We start from the raw sequence: 16,089 nt of genomic DNA, 5'->3' as shown, positions 1-16,089 counted from the left end.
TATATTACAACAACTATCAGTTTATTACACAGGATTACATTTGCATTGCGATATTTACAATGAAATCACACAAGCACTAACAAACATTCACTCTGTGGATTCCTTTAAAGTAGTGATGCATTTTTCTACAGAAAAAAAAGAGGAAGTATGTTGTTATCTTTCATCATGATAATTAATTGTCAGATTGGACACACCCCAGAAACTGCTCTCTTCTTCAATTTTCGTTTTATTTCTGAGGTGAAAAGTGTATCACTTCATTTGTTCCCATTCTATAAATACATGGTTGCCACAATTGGAAATTCACAAGCATGCTGCTGTGCATGATTGTCTTTTCTTAAAATGCAACCACAATATTCCCATGGTTCTCTGACGTGTATAATAATGCAAGTGAATGGTGAATGTGTAGGAATAGAGAGAGGGCGATGCGTGCAGTGGGAATCCAGCCATGTAGCTCATCTGCCAGCGCACGTGAGTGGGGGGAAACACAGATGTGCAGAGCATCGGGATTAACACAGAATGAGGAATAGAGCTAAACATGCACACACACTCACACCACACACACACACACACACACACACACACACACACACACAACAACACGTTAATACTCTCAACATAGGCTGATCACACACACAAAACAGACACTATCATCGCCACATTACATCAGACCACCATTTCAACACCTCAAACCTCCGACCACCATGTAGTGTCAAGAGTTTGAAAACCAACACACACACACACACACACACACACACACACACACAGACACTGCCTGTGGTCCCTCATACCCATATGATTGCTGTTCCAGTTGAAGTCTCTTGCGGAGGAGGTGTTGGACCTGCCCTAAGACTTTTTTGCAATAAGGAACTGAACAGCCTGCATCTACAAATGACAGTGATGGATTAGAGGAAATAATGTGTGACAATGAGGTCAAACAATGTACAAAGGAGTATTTTCCTGCGAACAACTCACTGACTCACTGGATTCACTGTATATGAAGCAAGAGGTAGTTGGGAAAGAATGACCTTGTTTACTAATCAGATCTAAGAATGATGTAGTGCTGTTGTGTATGACTGTCTGTGTGATGACTATGTCTCAAAAACCAACTAAATCAACACAACACATAACTACATTAACTCAAAATACAACAAATATCAAATATCATTCATGTTTTGAGCAGGCTGACAGTGATGGTCACCTGACTGCTCCACTTTGGTTATGTAATGCGCTTCAAACATGAGCTCATGGTAATTCTCAGAGAGGAAACTTTGATTTAACTTTGGTCTTTTGGTTTACAGAATCCCATTTTTTTGCATGTCAAGTGCTGCTTTGAGGGCTTTCACGCATACCCTGTCATGTGCACATGTACAGTGGGATGCATTCAGAGATGAGACAGATGGGAGGAGAGCTTTGTCTCCATTGATGTTTCTCTGCGTGTGGGAGTAAACAGCTTTTTTATTGAACTAATCTTATCTGAAAATGATGATCATAGGCCAGAGGATAGAAAATGTACAAGGCCAATAAAAATCATATTGTATGAATAAGCTATATAAAACAACCAGGCTTCTCCATTAATGTGAGATACAGGTAACAATTCATTTAAAATGCTCTATGATCATTCTTTTCCCCCCATGTCTGATATACTGACACATGCTGTGAGGTACATTTGCTGTATTTTATTAGAACCAATATGATCTCCCATGTTATCTATGGGAAACACAATATCCTGTTCTCCATTGATACCATCTAGTGGTTCATCATGAAAGCTGCTGCACCAGCTATGAGTCATTTGCAAAGGAGGGAGGTGCCCTACATCACAGCATCACAGCAGCAAATAAGAGACTCAGTATGCCTCCATGTGGTGAAACCAAGAATGCCATTAAATGCATTTCATGAATGACTGACCAGATGACCACAAATCTGCCCTTAAGCTGATTATACATGAACACCACTACTTGATACATCTCTGCCTTTTTACCCCCTTTATTGTGGCATTTATGTAATATGCCCTTTATGATTTATGATGGAATTATTTATTACAATCACTACTATTTATTTTCTTCAGAGTAAATTACACGTATCCCAATATATCTACAGAAGGAAGCAATGACTCATTCTGGATGTCATAATAAACGCAAAAGGATAAAACTAATGGTTGCAACCATATTAGTGATCTGAGATACTGTGTGTTCACTATATAAATGGCTTGGGATGAGTGTGTGATATTTCATCCCATCTGTTATCTCAGTCACTTCATACTTGAAGATCATTCTACCATAAAAAGCTCAGATAGATTATTCAGATTAGATCTTTGCGTAACACATATTATACATATTAGCAACAAATCAGTAAGACATCCCACCTTGTGACACAAAAGATGAAAGAGCATATTACTAGTGGAAAAGAGGATTAACATAAAAAAAATGCAATAATACAATAAAAAACCACAAGAAAGCAACACCTTTGCCTTTGCTGCTTTCTGCTACGAGCACAGCTCTGACACAGCATCTTAACAACCAACAGGAGTTAGAAAATGTTAATTTGCAAGGGTTAAACATATGTACAAATATATGTATTCATAAATGTTTAGTATTATGAAATGATTTCCATCTAAATGCTGACTGATCAGCTGATTTCTAATCTTTATGAGGCAATTGATGCTCACAGTATAACAAGAAGAAGTGTTGGTTCAGCACTTCATTTATTTTTTAAAGTTTGGGTTTATGGTATGAAAACTCCTTTGTCACACTTAAATAAAATCAGTTCATGTCCAAGTCATAATAAATACATTTAAACAAACACACACACACACACACACACACAAAAGTGATATATTTCATTTAAATACAACAAATAGCTTGTATACTAGGAGGTGGGGTTTGCTACGACTCAGTGTTTTTAATTTTTAGTGGAATATCAGGCTACTGCTGATATCATGTGACTGAGGCCTGTGAAGTAGGACTTCTCCCTTTCGCTCATCAGCTCAAAGTGAAGAGGCTGCTGGCAAAAGTCACACTCTGCTGAGGAGTGCGGCATCAGCTCCAAACCCACCTCCTTCCACGTCTTCACCAGCCGGTCTGTGGAGACGAAGCAGAGAACAAACAGCTGATCAGATATACATAAAAGCAGAAAACAGGGTCAAAATACAAAACAGTGCTGGGGTTTGAAATAAATTACTAGTCTCACTACCCAGCATAGCTACTGGACTCCAGAGTTGTAATGTACCCCAATAAGAACACTCTCCTTTAATAGGGTGAAAAACATGCAGAGAATTCATGAAATATTAGTGATCAGGCATTTTATATACTCAAGACTACTTAACTCAACACAAAATACTGTGTCACATGTCTGCATTCTTTGTCAAATATCTAAAGTACATAAATCTTAAACTTTTGAAGAGGTTACAAAAATGTATAATCTTTGGATATTTTTGATTCATGAAATAAGTAATATAATCTACAATAGAGTGGGCATACCAACAAAGTAGTACATCATCTGAGGGGTGTGGTGCGGTGTGGGGGCGACGCGCAGGAGCTCATCTCCTTTAGCCACAGTGGGATAGTTGATGGCCTGGACGTAGATGTTGTAACGAGACATCATAATGTCACAGATCTCTGTATTCTTCTCTGCATCTGCCACCTGCCAAACACAATGAAATAGATCAATTTAAAAACACATAACACTATCAATACTACAACATTTGGAATGAAAATATTTAGATTATGAAATCACTGAAATTTAATTTAAACAAAGTTTAGCCTTTACTGTAATATTTTTGTTTTAATATCAGCTTGCTACATAGTCATGTTCATGCACGTAGCACATACATACATCCAGGATTAGTTACACCTTGTGGTGTATAACAGTTGTGCAGAAGTTTTTAAGCCAGTTCCTTTTTATGTGTAAATAAAAAAGTAATAAACCTGCCTGTGTGAACTGTCCATCGCTGAATAGGGTCGGCCTACACTACTTTAATGTCGGCCATAATGCCTAATACTTTTTGTAGGTAGTACACAGTATGCTAAATTTAAAAAAACACAAAACACTGATTTAGACTATAGGAAACACAATGCCTTCTATAACACTGATATATTAAACTGTAGCAGTGAAAGTCAATACAGCAAATACCAAATAAACAGCTAGTTATGGTGGCAGGGTTGCTTTGTAGTTAAAGAGAGATTGTCCTGTAAGTGAATCCTTGCATTAGCAGCAGTTAAATGGATACATTATTCATTTTCATACCCGGACAGGAATAATGTGGCTTGGGCAGTGGACCACAGGAAGGCCTGAGTCCATCAGCATCTGTCGAAGCAGCTTGACGCTCCTCTGATGTTTTCTCCTGAGCACCTGGCCTTCCTCACTTTTCAGGACCTTGATTGACTCCTTCGCCCCTGCCAGCAGCATGGGGGGCAGGGAAGTGGTGAAGATGAAGCCTGCAGCGTAGGAGCGCACTGTATCCACCAGGGCGCTGCTGCTGGCAATGTAGCCGCCCACACAGCCAAATGCCTTGCCTGGAAACGAAAACCATAACAAGTCAGAGAGGCACATATGTACTTTTTGAGGGTGTTATAAGAGGTTTGTCCTCATTAGCGAGGGTTCTACTTACCGAGGGTACCAGAGATGATGTCCATCTTGTGCATGACTCTGTCTCTGTCCCCGATTCCTCCTCCTCTGGGCCCATACAAGCCCACAGCATGAACTTCATCCACAAAAGTAATGGCACCAAACTTGTGGGCAATATCGCACATCTCTTCTAGTGGGCACACAGCCCCTGTAGAAAGCACAGTGTTCATTAGACTATTGAAGATTACAAATGAAAGTACTTTAAACCTAAAATCCAGTTCTTTTTTATTTTCCAACTAACACTTTACTAAAAACACATAAATTCAAAATAAATAAATCTTTTATATTCTCTATTAAATAAGACTGATACTTTGATGGTGGGCGGTGTACTTACCATCCATTGAATGCACTGTCTCAAAGGCAACAATCTTTGGAGTGGAAGGGTCAGACTTCTCTAGCAGCTCTTGTAGGTGGTTGACGTCATTGTGACGGAAGATAAACTTTTTGACTCCACTGTTTCTTATACCCTGGATCATTGAAGCATGGTTGCCAGCATCAGAGTAGATTTCACAACCTAGAAAAGTAAACAAATAGAAGAAATGTTTATTCTTCAATTCTCTACTATGGAGTAAAGTCTGATATGTCATCAAATTCATTACAAACTTCAATTACCGCAAAAGCAAGGACCTTTTTGGTCCCATGTTATAATATTTCCAAGCTTAATTGAATGTACCTGGTAGCATTTTTGCCAGAGTGAACAATGTGGAGTCATTGGCTACAAAGCAGGAAGTGAACAGCAGTGCAGCATCCTTGCTGTGCAGGTCAGCTAGCTCATATTCAAGTTCCACGTGGAATTTGCTTGTCCCTGAAATGTTTCGTGTGCCTCCTGCACCAGCACCATGCTTTCTTAAAGTCTCCCTTCAAGAAAAAAAGAAAGACTTTACTATCTTAAAGCAACCGTATTATCATCTTTCATCATCTGAATCTGTAATTATAACCATCCTCTGTTTAATAACACTCATCAGGGTTGGCATGGTTGACCGCTGATCAATGAGCTTACTCACATGATAGCCTGGATGACTTTGGGGTGGCGGCTCATGCCCAGATAGTCATTGCTGCACCACACAGACACGTCTCTTTTAGCGTGAAAAGACGCTGAGTAGTCATCTGCCATGGGGAACGAGAAGGCACGCCGGTTCACTGTCTTAAAAACCCTGTATGTGTGATCTGTCTTCTTGCCTTCAATCTTCTTTTCAAAAAACTTGTCATATTGGAAGGTGACAGCTGATGGAGGAAAACATGGGGGGAGGGTTTGACATGTTTATACAAGTTTATAATAAGTTTAATATAACAGTCTACTATATTTTTTTAGAATTATTATTTACTAAGAAGATTCTGTCTCGCTTACCGTCATGCAGATTATCCTTTAGCAGGTGAGACGCTTTGGAAGATATGGGTTTAAAAAGTTCTTTTGGTGCCTTTGTGTTGGCCTTGTCTGCCTCAATAAGATCCACAACCGACACATCTGTTTTCCCTGTTCACGAAAAACGTAACATTCATCTGCTATGCACCCTAAATGTCACTGAAGTCTGTATGTTTCACACCATGACCTTTCACAATTTACATAGTTGACATCCTCAAAGGGTGTCCAGTTTCACGTGTGGCCGTGCAATTGCTTACCTGTGTGGACAAAGTGCATCCCCTGGACGTCCTCTTGCAGCTCCACGCTGGCCTCTCTTACTACCCTGTTGTTTTTCTGCACCATTTCTGCAGCCAGGAAAGGGCATTTGGAGCCTACAGCCTGGCAAGCAGGTGGAGTGACGTGACCTGGGGGTAACCTGACTTCATGCTTCTGAGCTACAGAGCATGGGAGTACATTTCTAAATTATAATCAGCATACAAAATATAAAATAAAATCATGTTTTTTTTAATTAATTGTGCTGATCGAACAGGTAATCATCATACAATAGGATGTATCATCATATTCACCTTCCAGCTGACCATTTGTTGTTCCTTTGGAGGCAGAAGATGAAGAGGACAGAGCTCTGGACAGAGGTCTGGAGGCCAGGTCCATCATCACAGGGCACCTTTGGGCATAGCTCAAAAGGGATGACTTCCCAGTCAGCTGCAGGCAAACATTGGGCACAAAAGTCAGGAAAGGGCACCTACGGATCACTGCTTCCATATGAGATACTTTTGACCTAAAAGAGAAGGAGAAAAACAGGGAGAATTAAAAATGTGTCAAGATAGTTTTCCTGTCAGTTTTATAAATGCAATGTAAATGTATATAATAAATGCAACCTGCTCTTTGCTAAATCAATATTCTGAAAACCTAACTGAAAAATAAATAATCCAGTTAAAGCTACCATTCCAACAATGTGAAAAGGTAATATTCAGGTATTATTTAAGAATATTTTCTACCAAAACGGATCCCATAAAAAAGCTGCCATTACCTACCTTTCTCTCAGTGTCACACAGTCATTTTTTTTTACCTGAAAACATCCCAGTCCATCTTGATGTAACAGACGAAAAATGTCTTACGAAACATGACTGACTCCACACTGATAATCTATGACTGGTGAGGCCAAAGAGAATGTTATGCTAAAAGCCTAAGAGACTACTTTAACTCACGCTGCTCTGTAGTCAGCTGTCCTTGACAAGTGGGAATGGGATGGCCTCTCAAGGATCTGTCTCGCTACTATGACTGTATTGTCTTACCTAAAACAGAGGAGAAGAGGAAACCATCTGGATGCAATTGAAACAGATACATGAAGTGTAACAGACTGAGCCCCCCCCCAATATACTGCAAAACCAGGGGGTGGATCTCTGTTGCAGATCATAACATCCACAAATTGACGATGTAATGGCTCAGAAATCAATATTGAGATTACCAATAAAAGGATTTAGATTAAAAACCATTTTACCATACATTATATTTCACCCATTTACTTGTAAAATGATTTTCATTAACTATTGTCACAGCATCCACAATCAATTAAAACTTTATCATTAAGCAGAAAATTGGTATTGAAAGAGACATGAATATAATACATAATAAGTTATCCAATTGCTTTTCACATGAGATCTTTCAGCTTTTAGTAAACACTGGTTGACTAGAGCATCATCCTCATCAAAGTCATTATACTGGAACTCATTTTTCTATGAGTAGCTCATCTACAACCAGCTGTACAAGACACTGTATCACATGACATGCAAACTATCTCTGCTATATTCCGTCCTACAGTTCTTATATTAACCCACCTGGATATTGCTTTATACTGAAACGGTGCTGGGCCTGGTGGTCCTCGGCAGTTTTCTGACTTCTTCTTCACACTGGTGAAACTTACGGAGGTGAACTTACATCACTTCGGTCACAGCGGTGACGTTGCAGGAGTATGTTGCACAAGCACAGAGCCAAGCCCACCGACCGTAACGTAATGCTGCCAAAGATCGTCTATTCCAAACAGGAACCACTCTACGTCTTATAAACTGAACTCAGAAACTACTTCTAACCATTTTCTTTCCCCTGTGGAATAACCACGAGATCTTGGTCTGATTTAAACTTTAATTTCTTCAATAGTGTGATAATTTAGCCATATTATTATATCATAAGTGTCTCTAGAATAATACCCCATTCTGTTATTTAATGAACACTGTCTCCACCTGCTGGAGAACAGATTATATAGACAAAAGCTTTCCAGATACTCTATTTCCAAACCACTAAATCCTGATTCTTATCTGTTCACTTGTAGTCCCTGTACCTACATGCATAGTGGTGGTGTTCAGTGGTTGCAAAGCATGTGAGATAATGCTGAAGCAATAGTAGAATAATCCACCCCATGAATAAAACTAATCAACATAGTGTGTTTGAGACCAAAAAACATGTACAGACTTGTCAACTGGATTACAGGGTTTTAATGATATGATAGAATTAAAGACACACAGTCACAAATTAATATGCAAACATTACAAACCAAACCAACTTTCATAATTCAATCTGTCTGACAAGGTCAGGCAGTATAGTTACATGGACCTCACTTAAGTTTTGCAACAAGCCTTGCCAGTTCACTTGTTATTCCACTAAGTGGCAGCATTGTGCTCATACCCAGCCTCCATAACGCAGCTTATTGGGCAGGTAAATGCTGGTGAGGAAATCAGGAGCAATGGCTGCCAGGGACTGTATTTCAGCCTTGACCTTACTCTGCTGCATCAGTTCCATCTACAACAAGAGCAAACACGCAATTTAAGGAGCATGCAGGAGGAAGACTAGCAAACAAGCATTAATCATCAGGTGTTTATGTTTTTTTTCCCCCTGTATTCTCAGTACCAGCGAGCTAAGGGTGCTCTCACAGACATTCCTACGCCATGTGTCACATGAGCAAAATGTTAAAACTGTATAAACCTCTGAGGATTTTTCTTTTTCTAAAGGTGTGTGTGATATGGACAAAATTAAATATCACATATACTATTCAAAATCACATGGTAAAGGTTAAAACTCACTCAATTCACTCAATCGAATCAAATGCTTCTTAATGCTTTAGTAGACAAAACTTCCATGAATTATATGTATTTGAAATTCAACTTATTAATTTAGACAGGAGAACTACTAAAATAATATATAAAATATATAAATAGGAGAACACCATTTGATGGAGATAAAATAAACAATACTGAATTATCTTTCAGGTTTCTGACAAGGTTACGTAAAGGACCTGTGTGTAGGATTTAGTGGGCTCTAGCAGTGAAGCTGCAAACTGAAACCGTTAATACAACTGAGCCTTCCAAGCGTGTAGGAGAAACTACAGCGATCGTGAAACGCACAAGGCCCTATATAGAGCCAGTGTTGGATTGTCTGGTCTGTAGATTTCCCTCTGTAGATAGAAACAGTTAATTCTAAGGTAACAAATACACAATTCTTATTTTCAGGTGATTATACACTAATGAAAACATATCTATGAATATTATATTCCATTTCTTCCAAGCGAACCTCCTAAATGTTACACACCGGACATTTTAAAGATGCTTTATACAGCTCCCACACTTCTATGAAACCTCCAGCCTTCCCTTCTCTCGTCTCACCTCTTTCTGCCAGTCCGGTTGACTGGTTAAGTACGGCCTTTTGAGGAGGCTGTTGAGTTTGCTTTCATCTCTCTCGGTGAGGGGGATCAAGGCATCCTTGGGAACCTGCAACCTCAAGAATGAAATGTTGATTTTACTACACTAAATTAATTTCCTGAAAATGACAGCAGCCAGCAGGCAGTTCTGTTGATGGATGTCACCCCTACAGTGTGTTTCCTCCCATTCTCAACAGACTCACATTGAGGAGTTATTATGTGTATGTTTAGGAGGAAGCATAGGAGGAAAAACTCCAGTGCAGACTACAATTTAATGTATGTCAAAAAGCCCCTCTGGCCTAAATTTGTTGAAGAGGACATATACTTAAAACGCAATATGCTCTCAGACGCAGTTCCTTGAAGGAAAAAAAAAAGTGAGGGCGACAGCAACAGAAACCAAAACAAACAATCTAAATGTCCCCAGAATATAATCCCAATTAGAGGCAGGAGGAGGAAGTAGGAAGTAGCGAATGTTGAGTCCAAACCTCTGGAGGTCAGAGGGGAGGAGGCCTAGCCACATAACGCTGGGGACGGTCAGACTGTGGGCCTCAAACGACATGGCCTGTGGAAAAACCAACGCACAGAGACACACACACACACACACACACACACACACACACACAGTCAAAAAAACAGACACACAACATGCTTATACACAGAATACATCTCAAATAAACACACGGATAATCAGCACTGCACCAACCATAATGCGGTTAGGCCCAACACATGTTCACAATGAAGTTAATGAACATAAGGATGATTACACAACATCAACAAAGACACTGCCACACAATCACTCAACTCTTCACTCCATAAAACGTCACTTTAAATATTGTGAGACGGATGATATGTCCTTTTTTTCTCCTTTTTTTTTACTCAAAGAGGGGCATAATTACATATTGCTAACAGAGTGACACTGAACAGGCAACATTGGATAATATACAGTACAGGAAGAACTGGCATGGTGGGACTCACCACTGATCCGTACTTGTAGATACACATGATCTCAATCCCTGGGAAAATCAGGAGAGACAGAGACACGCTGCAATCACTGGCATACCAGAGCAATTATCCTCCGAGATGTGTAACGGAGCTTAGAAAAAAAGTAAAGCATTACATTTGCGTCTCGCCATGCAATGGGAAAAGGGTTAGAGGTATGGAGACTGATGGAAACAGAGCCATCCCGTCTGGACGAGATCACGCCAACGGAAATAACAGCCCGACTAGGCACCATGACGTACCATACAGGTGCTAACATCTGCTTGCTTAGTGGGACATGTGTGTGTGTAGAGATGAAAAGAGAGTCCAAGTGTTGTTAAATGTGTGGAAATATGTGAAGTATGTGCGGGAGGTAAAACTGGTTTGCCCTCAGACGATGAGTGATGTGTACTGTTACCGTGAGGGTCAGCGTCCACCAGAGCGAAGATGGGGATGTGCAACGTGTCCCAGAGCTTTCTCACCATCAACCTGCTGTTCACATCTGGCACACCTTTACCCTGATCCACACAAACACACCTGTTATGTATACAGAATACTAATACTGCCCTTTTGAGAAGAAGCAACATTCAAATGGATATGAAACAAAGAAATAAACACACTGTGATTATGATGCAAGGAGAGAGCTTTGTGCAGAAATTGTCATCCAGCAGTCTTTGAAATGTTGCATCCTTCTCGACTATCATGACGAATTTTGCAGATGATACAATATCTGAACAGGATCAAAGAAAACACAGACCCTGGAACCATAAAGCTTCCTCCCCACACAGGAAGAAATATATACAATATGACATTCTCAGACAGAGTGACAAAGAAAGGAAAGGAGTGTGCACGAACAAATCACAAAGGATACTTCTAATCCCACCAATGTTTGATGAAACTGCAACAGCCTGAAACAAAAAAAACAGCCATAAAAATCGGTTCCACTAATAAATGTAAATTCCTTTCTGTTATAAGCCTCTGCAGTACTGCTGTTGGATTGGTAGGAAACACAAGGTACCATGTGTAGCTCTGTTGGCTTTTTATTATTATCACAAGTTCTACCAACAAATGACCTGATGATGCTACATGGTCACATTTCTGCTGATGAGTTGGTGTCAGTAATACGCAATTAATGGTGACAATGCAACATACAAACAGGAGCAGATGCACCAATGTCCTCATGTTTCTCAGTGCAGTAACATGAAGGCTGTTTGAATCAATGGGGCAGTTGGTTTAGGTTGTTGAACTTACAGCAGAGCTGGAGTGGCAGTCAATCCTTGTACCGTCCTCCTCCATATAACACAGATCACCTGAGATTAATCCCTTAGACGTGGCCATCTGATGACAAGGAGGTTACACACGAGATAATGCATGCTCATATTAACACATACATAGGTAGACATACTTCTGGAATTGCCTCTTTGAATTAAACTTGAATTAAAATAATTTTTTTCCCCACAGGTGTTTCCTGAGATATGAGGCAGAACAAACTGCTTAAAATACCAGTATTAAACTAACACATTTTATCTGTAGGACCTAAAATATCAATCATAACCAAACACATCTAAAAGGAATTTTGCTATAAGGTTTCAGTGTCTGAGGTGTACGTCTTCTGCAGTACAATCACACAACATGTACACACTCACATTAACATGGACATGCACACTTACCACATGCAGTGATCTGCGAGGAACTTTTAGCATGCAGGAGATATCATCCACTATACTATCAACAGTTTTTTGTGTGCCAAACAGCTGTGTATTATTGTAAAAGATGTCTCTGTGGAAACAAAATGTAAATCCTTGTGAGAGCAAATTTAGCAATAACCAAGCAAAACAAAACTGCTTCACAAAAAAAACCCACATCAACAGAATGTGAATTTTGTGAAATAACCTTTTCGTAGAATATGAGTTGCTCTGCACAAGTCTGTAGATGACCAAGAGAATCTTGAGAATTTGCGCTTTAAAAGAGAGAAACAGATTTTAAAAATCAATAATTTTCTTGTGAACATTAAACAGTATGCTCACTCTCATGAGCGTTTCACCACATCTTTTAAAAGGACTGGAGTGGGGGGGGAAACATATTCTGTTCTTTATTAGGATATCCATGTGGTAAACCAATCCCTAAAAGCCTCTTTCAAGATATTCTGTCTCTGCCAATTTGTCACCTAAAACTAAGTCTGACTTTTACTGCCGTTTGTGCAGTTTATGCATATGTTCACAATGAATATAAATGAAAGCCACATGAAATACAGAACAAGTGTAAAAGTTTTTTGACTAAAAGGAATGTCGGTTGTCAAGAGGAGAAAACCAAAATGAGAAAACACAAGAAGAGAGGTGTGTGCATCTTCTTACCAAATTTAGTGACAGACGAAGCACAGTCGCTCCTAATGGTGGTGACAGAAGTTTCTGAACTCATTTGAAGGCCGATGGCACTGTCGAAACTTAAGTGGGAGGTAATGAAAGAAAAATGTATGGAGATTCACATGGAAAACAAGGGAAGAAAAGGGGGCCATCAAAAAAATCTATACAGATTGGTGCGTGCTACATTTACTTGTTTAGCTTTGAAAATCCGCTCCCCCACCTGTAAGCCATCTAAAATTCCCCATGCACCCTGAGGGCTACCTGTGAGAAGGCCTCCCGCGTACCTCACCGTCCTGATTCCTCTGTGAAACCTTTGGCGTTCAATCTGTGGGATTCTCGCATTTGAAAGGGCTGAGCCAGAATGTGCTTTAAGCTGCGGCAAGGTTTGATCCAAACAAGACGAGACAGTCTGCTTTGTTCTGAGCATAAGGTCTCCGCAGTCTAGTCACATTAAAGCCTTTTGTAAATGTGTGTGTGTGTGTGTGTGTGTGTGTGTGTGTGTGTGTGTGTGTGTGTGTGTGTGTGTGTGTAGGCCAGTGCTTTTCAATTCCTTATCACTCTGTCATCTTTTGAACAGCAGGATGTTATTTCAACTTCAATCTTTAGGAACCAAAGTTGAAAGTTACATTAAAAAAAAATGTATTTACCACCTGGTTGCCCACGTCGTCTGCTTAAAAGACCACTTATACAAATTCAGTTGAAGTGTGTATTTCCCCTTTAAAGGAAATTAAACAGCAATCTGATCATCTTGTGTGGCCTGACCTCCCACAAAAAAAACCTATGTAGGTAAATGGTTATTTCTTTACACAACATGACTGCTTGTGTTTATCTTTTAAAGGTTAGACGGCTTTACACAAATCCCACACAGTCGCTGTGTAAAGCGACTGCAGCGTTCAGGGTGGGGAGAAAAACTTTTCATTTTACTTACCTGACGTTGGCCCAACTGGATCTGTTGGGCAGTGCCAGGACAGGGGCCTCATCTTTGGACAGACTGGTCACTATTCCTAGGATTACGTTTTCAATGCGGGTCAGAATTTCCCTGCTGAACATGAAGATACAGTGAGGATGACAATATATCAGAAACATGAATAATGCAGCAGTTACCACAAAAAACAAAACAACCGACAGTAATTTCTGCTGTGAAAATGGCTTTGACAAAAACCTTCCTCTGGGGTTCTCAATTTTTTTTGTCATGATACTTCAGAAATACTGATATATTGTTATAAAGTATTGGATGCAATAATTATGGATAAAAAAGTCAGACAGTTTATTTTTTGACTAATCCTGTGAATTAAAAGACAAACTGGACAAATCCTAGTACTTCATAGCGCCATAAAGCATCGCTGTAGTATAGACAGTAATGCACAGTATATACGATTTGCAAAAGCTTTGATGCCGACTCATTAGTAAGGTGGCTGGATTTGTTTTGGTCTTGCCTGTATGCAAAACCACTGGTTTTTTGGATTTCTATGTTAAGATTTATTGCTGATCATATCTACCCTTAATTTACAATACTTTGGAGAAATTTACTGTTTGGCTAGACTTAATAAGAGAGGAATCTGAGTTTTATCCAACTACAAACTAGAAGCCAAACACTTGAGAGGCGATTATCTATGTCAAAAATAGCTTTAAAGATGAAAGATTTCTTTTCATTTATTTTTTATTGCCCTTTCTTTTATCATCCTTCTTTCCCTGGCAAATGTGTGTGTAGATTACTTGCTCTATACTTATTATACTGGTTCCAATAAAGTTTATTGGGGGGGGGGAGAAATGGCTCATGGTTGCTAAATCAACAAACTCTGTACAGGTTTGTTAGTCACAGACCTATTTAATATTTCATCCTAATGAGCCCAATCTGACAATATTAACACTTATAAAGGACATAAAGCTAGCTAACTAGCTAGCTATCACCACTGCAATAACACAACCACAGAGCCAAAATCAAGCAAAACTCTACTTTAATAACCAATCATTACATCTAGCTACATAACTGAGCAAGCCAAATACAACCAGCCCCTCACAGCACCTGTTCCATTACACTTCAAACAGGGATGCAATGCTAGCTAGCTAGCAACTCCAGCCCGGTTTACCATCGCTGTTAGCGAGCAGTCGGAGCAGTTGAACTTACTGGCTGAATCCTTCTTCTTCCACACGCTGGCAGTCTTCGACATTGTGTAGCAGATGAGCACGGAGCTTGTCAACTTCACAAAACAGCTCTACTACACGGGATGCCATCGTGTACCATTACAGAGACTGTGGGGTGGTGGAATTCTCGCGCGTTTTGCGCAGCTTACTGATTGGCTGGAAGAAGATTGACCTCACTGTAGTGTTTTATTACTTCACTTCCATCAGTAAGACAATCATACCATGATACACATATAGCCTCATTAGTATTTCTGAATGGGATTCAAGTGGAAAAAACATGACACTATAGTTAAGTATTTACTGAACTACAGTTTTGAGGTACTTACTTACATTTCCTGCAACTTAATATTTAAAAAAAAAAAAAAAAAAAAAAAAAAAAAAAAAAAAAAAAAAAATATATATATATATATATATATATATATATATATATATATATATATATTGTCACTTTTAACAGACATAAGTCAAATAGTATAGAACATTAATGCAACATAATGATAAAGGATTATAAAACATGGCTCCACTTTCAGCAGGACTACATTTAATATAGGTATACTATCAATGGACTAGACATTCAACATAGCATGAAATAGATAAAGTAAGTAAATAAATGAGTAATAAAAAATTTATTAATATATGAAAGGAGTGACTTAATCGAAAAGTAAGCAATAAGATCACATTCATATTTCTGTAAAAAGATTCTTGCAGCATAGTAACTGTATGTGTGTGATAGATTATACTACACAACATTATATTAAATATTGTACTGTATATAACAGTAAACAGTAAATACTTTAGTATTTTTATATGTTTTACGTATGATTTTACTTTAGTTTTTATAGTGTGGTATTGCTGCTTTTATGTAAGGAATGTTCAATCAATAACTCTGCATTTATGATAGGCTGCCACATCTTAATTAAACCAGT

The 16,089-nt window shown here is 39.0% G+C and overlaps 2 protein-coding genes across 5 annotated transcripts; both read right to left on the bottom strand.

Annotated features, from left to right (window-relative positions):
- Window positions 1-1,959: 1,959 nt before the first annotated feature.
- Window positions 1,960-7,969, bottom strand: LOC127377693 (5-aminolevulinate synthase, non-specific, mitochondrial-like). Of its 2 annotated transcripts, none has more exons than XM_051425802.1 (12): window positions 7,825-7,969; window positions 7,195-7,308; window positions 6,553-6,764; window positions 6,244-6,420; window positions 5,972-6,097; window positions 5,628-5,847; window positions 5,297-5,481; window positions 4,958-5,137; window positions 4,607-4,771; window positions 4,243-4,511; window positions 3,477-3,639; window positions 1,960-3,077 (listed from the first exon to the last, which is right to left on the bottom strand). In XM_051425802.1, the coding sequence occupies exons 3-12, from the start codon at window positions 6,746-6,748 to the stop codon at window positions 2,917-2,919; spliced, it is 1,842 nt and encodes a 613-aa protein (XP_051281762.1). In that variant the 5' UTR covers window positions 6,749-6,764; window positions 7,195-7,308; window positions 7,825-7,969; the 3' UTR covers window positions 1,960-2,916. The 2 variants fall into 2 exon arrangements, with proteins under 2 accessions (XP_051281762.1, XP_051281761.1); XM_051425801.1 differs by having other exon boundaries at window positions 7,195-7,281.
- Window positions 7,970-8,455: 486 nt separating this feature from the next.
- On the bottom strand, window positions 8,456-15,354 carry spo11 (SPO11 initiator of meiotic double stranded breaks). 3 transcript variants are annotated; one of them, XM_051426120.1, is made up of 13 exons: window positions 15,147-15,352; window positions 13,947-14,057; window positions 13,010-13,098; window positions 12,549-12,615; window positions 12,326-12,434; window positions 11,907-11,993; window positions 11,527-11,563; window positions 11,276-11,385; window positions 11,074-11,173; window positions 10,653-10,690; window positions 10,163-10,239; window positions 9,643-9,754; window positions 8,456-8,782 (listed from the first exon to the last, which is right to left on the bottom strand). In XM_051426120.1, exons 1-13 carry the CDS (start codon window positions 15,251-15,253, stop codon window positions 8,663-8,665), a joined length of 1,164 nt encoding a protein of 387 aa, XP_051282080.1. In that variant the 5' UTR covers window positions 15,254-15,352; the 3' UTR covers window positions 8,456-8,662. The 3 variants fall into 3 exon arrangements, 2 of the variants coding, with proteins under 2 accessions (XP_051282080.1, XP_051282078.1); XM_051426118.1 differs by having other exon boundaries at window positions 13,947-14,060; window positions 15,147-15,351; XR_007887781.1 differs by having other exon boundaries at window positions 8,660-8,782; window positions 9,643-9,747; window positions 13,947-14,060; window positions 15,147-15,354.
- Between the last annotated feature and the right edge of the window lie 735 nt (window positions 15,355-16,089).

This window comes from Dicentrarchus labrax, unplaced genomic scaffold (genome assembly GCF_905237075.1).
Source record: "Dicentrarchus labrax unplaced genomic scaffold, dlabrax2021, whole genome shotgun sequence".
Lineage (NCBI taxonomy): Eukaryota > Metazoa > Chordata > Actinopteri > Moronidae > Dicentrarchus > Dicentrarchus labrax.
Note: the sequence above shows the minus strand (reverse complement) of the source record. Positions and strands in the feature narration are given on the sequence as shown.

Bases quoted from the DNA above. Each gene is read 5' to 3' on its own strand.
- spo11 (XM_051426118.1), bottom strand. From the start codon at position 15,253: ATGGCATCCCGTGTAGTAGAGCTGTTTTGTGAAGTTGACAAGCTCCGT. The intron at 12,435-12,548 runs GTTATTTCACAA...TTGTTTCCACAG, and splicing joins AACTCATATTCTACGAAAAG to AGACATCTTTTACAATAATA. The intron at 9,755-10,162 runs GTTTGGACTCAA...TTCATTCTTGAG, and splicing joins CTCCCCTCTGACCTCCAGAG to GTTGCAGGTTCCCAAGGATG.
- LOC127377693 (XM_051425802.1), bottom strand. From the start codon at position 6,748: ATGGAAGCAGTGATCCGTAGGTGCCCTTTCCTGACTTTTGTGCCCAAT. The intron at 5,138-5,296 runs GTACATTCAATT...TTACTTTTCTAG, and splicing joins TCTGGCAAAAATGCTACCAG to GTTGTGAAATCTACTCTGAT. The intron at 3,078-3,476 runs GTATGCCCACTC...TCGTCTCCACAG, and splicing joins GATGATGTACTACTTTGTTG to ACCGGCTGGTGAAGACGTGG.